We start from the raw sequence: 2,946 nt of genomic DNA on the forward strand, positions 1-2,946 counted from the left end.
CTGTCACCCAGGCTGGAGTGCAGTGGCACGATCTTGGCTCACTGCAACCTCTGCCTCCCAGGTTCAAGTGATTCTCCTGCCTCAGCCTCCCGAGTAGCTGGGGTTAAAGGCATGTGCCACCATGCCCGGGAAATTTTGTATTTTTAGTAGAGACGGGGTTTCTCCATGTTGGTCAGGCTCATCTTGAACTCCTGACTTTGTGATCCGCCCACCTCAGCCTCCCAAAGTGCTGGGATTACAGGCATGAGCCACCACGCCTGGCCACAAGAGTTTTGGAGACTAATTTTGGCATGCCATTTTCCTCAACTGCCAACTTTAGACCCTAACAGCCTCCTTGCCCTACGATAAGACCTCACTGTACATTCAAGAGAAAAGAATAGACTCATAAGAGCCAAATGCTTAAGGCAAAGGAATGAATGGCTAATGGTGGAATGTAGATTTTGTTGGTGGAGTCCGATGAAGGACAGGAGGTACTTCTCAAAGGCTGCAGGGAGAGCCCCACTCCCTTGTGCCCTTCCCAGGGCCAGACCAGGCCTACCTAGATAACTCAAGCGCTGGTTCAGGTTGAAGGACAGCTGGGCAAACTCTTCTTTCAGGGAGTCGTGTTTGACAGGTATCTGGGCCATGTGGCTCATGGAATACCTGACAGCCCTCTTCTTGTCTTCAGGGCTTGTGGCCTGCTTGGCAGCCACCATGGCCTGGGACAGGGCTGTATCGGGACTGATGCTGGCAGCAGAGTAGGAGGGAGAGAGGATTTCGTAGTAGATTTCGGAATCATCGCCCAAGGCCTGGGATTCTGTGGCTCCCCGGGAAGGCCCTGCACCCAGGACATCTGCAAAGACCCCTAGGGGCCCAGCTGCAGCCGTGTCTGTTGCAATGGTGGCCATTTTGGTGGCTGGGGAGTCCTTGACCAACTTGGCAGCAACCTTGGCTGTCTGCGCAGCGGAGGATGCGGCGGCTGCATAGGCTGCGGCAGCGGCAGCGGCAATGGCAGCAGTGGTTTTCAGCCGGTGAAAGGCAGACCGGGGAGCCTTAAGCTGTGCTTCCTTGGGGTCCCCCTCCTTGCCAACTCTATCCTTGGGGGCCCCGTCCTTGCCACTTCTATCTTTGGGTACCTCATCCTTGTGAGCTCTATCCTTGGGGGCCCCATCCTTGCCACCTCTATCCTTGGGGGCCCCATCCTTGCCACCTCTATCCTTGGGGGCTCCATCCTTGCCACCTCTATCCTTGGGGTCCACATCCTTGCCGCCTCTATCTTTGGGAACCCCATCCTTGCGAGTTCTATCCTTGGGGGCCCCATCCTTGCGGGCCCTCTCCTGGAGGCCCCTCAGGCTGGGGACATCATTTTCCTCCCCCTTTTCTTGAATAGCTGTGAGTTGGAGGTCTTCTCCCTGGCGAGACTGATATGGCTGGAGTGGTTGAGGCCACGCTGAGGCAAACTCGGTGGCTGGTGGTGGGGCCCTGGAGGGTTGAGGCTGAGTTGGCCGCAGGACACCTAAGTCCCACAAAGGCCAAGAGCCCATCCTGGGCCAGCCTTGGGGAAGAGGCCAGCGTCTTGGGAATGCAGGCCAGCCTCCTGGTGGTGGAGGCTGGGCACCTGGGGCAGGCGCAGGTCCAAGCATAGGCCAAGGTGCTGGCAAGGACCCAGGTGTCACAGTGGGCCCTGGGACGGGCCCCAGGGCAGGCACAGGCTCCAGCTCCAGCCCCAGCTCTGGCCCTGGCACAGGTTCAGTCCCAGGTGCAGGCCCAGGTGCAAATGCAGTTGTGCGCCCAGGTGCGGACTCAGGTGTGAGGGCCGGAGGCTGCGCTGGCTCCTGGGCACTGCTGAGAGAAAATGCTTGGGCAGATGATGAGTCCTCCGGGAGGAGCTCTGGGACCTCGTAATGCCAGACAGTCTGCAGCAGCTGGGGGTTTTGGACAGGCTCGGAGACCTGGATGGCACGAGTAGCTTCAAGGTACTCGGTGGTCTGGGCCAGGGCAGCCTCTGGGAGCTGATCCATGGACTGCCACAGGTCCAGCTGTGATGAACCAATTTCCTGCAGAAGAGGGGGCCGAGGGGCTCGGCTGGCTTCCATCCCCACCTCCCACTCTCAGCCGCCCGCCCGCTCCTCAGCTTCCTGCTAACCTCCCCTTCCTTCCTCACTCACCGAAGCGAACATGGCCTCATGGAGGCCACTCCAGAGCACCATGTCCTCGGTTTTGGGGATGGTTTGAAACTTATTCTGGAGAGAAGCCTGCAGGGTAGGGGTAGAAAATGAAGGGTGTGAGCCTGGAGGGGGCAGTGCCCCCCACACCTGCAAAGAAACCTTTCCAGGCTGCGTTCTCCTTCTTGACCCTCCCTACCCTCAGCACCCAGGACACGGGAGGAGTGGGCCTCACCACTTCCCGCTGCAGTGCGATCATCTTCCGGTTCTGTATTTTGAAGTCTTCAGCGAAGATATCCATTCTTTCTGGGTGTACCTGTCAAAGGAACTGAGTCTATGGACTGGGGGTCCAGGTTCTGTCCCACCCCTGCCTTTTCCCGCAGCTCTAGGTGACTAAGAGCTTGAGAAGGAAGAACAGGTTCCAAACCCAGTGCTTCCCAGGGAGTGGGAAAGGGCTCCATGGGCAAACAAGTTTGGGAAATGCTGGGCTTAAAAGCATGTCAGGCCAGGCACAATGTCTCATGTCTGTAATCCCAGCACTTTGAGAGGTCAAGGTGGGTGGATTGGCCGGGCGCGGTGGTTCACGCCTGTAATCCCAGTACTTTGGGAGGCCGAGGCGGGCGGATCACAAGGTCAGGAGATAGAGACCACAGTGAAACCCCATCTCTACTAAAAATACAAAAAATTAGCCGGGCGCGGTACTGGGCGCCTGTAGTCCCAGCTACTCAGGAGGCTGAGGCAGGAGAATGGCGTGAACCCAGGAGGCGAAGCTTGCAGTGAGCCGAGGTCACGCCACTGTACT

At 58.1% G+C, this 2,946-nt stretch overlaps 1 protein-coding gene across 1 annotated transcript in view; it reads right to left on the reverse strand.

Annotated features, from left to right (window-relative positions):
- Nucleotides 1–2,946, reverse strand: part of LOC105538589 (chromosome unknown open reading frame, human C16orf96) — a 53,441-nt gene that overhangs the window by 29,587 nt on the left and 20,908 nt on the right. The window contains 4 exon segments of the mRNA XM_011978470.1: nucleotides 503–1,189; nucleotides 1,220–2,036; nucleotides 2,148–2,234; nucleotides 2,380–2,460. Coding sequence (XP_011833860.1) covers nucleotides 503–1,189; nucleotides 1,220–2,036; nucleotides 2,148–2,234; nucleotides 2,380–2,460 — 1,672 coding nt within the window.

This window comes from Mandrillus leucophaeus, unplaced genomic scaffold (genome assembly GCF_000951045.1).
Source record: "Mandrillus leucophaeus isolate KB7577 unplaced genomic scaffold, Mleu.le_1.0 Scaffold195, whole genome shotgun sequence".
Classification (NCBI taxonomy): domain Eukaryota; kingdom Metazoa; phylum Chordata; class Mammalia; order Primates; family Cercopithecidae; genus Mandrillus; species Mandrillus leucophaeus.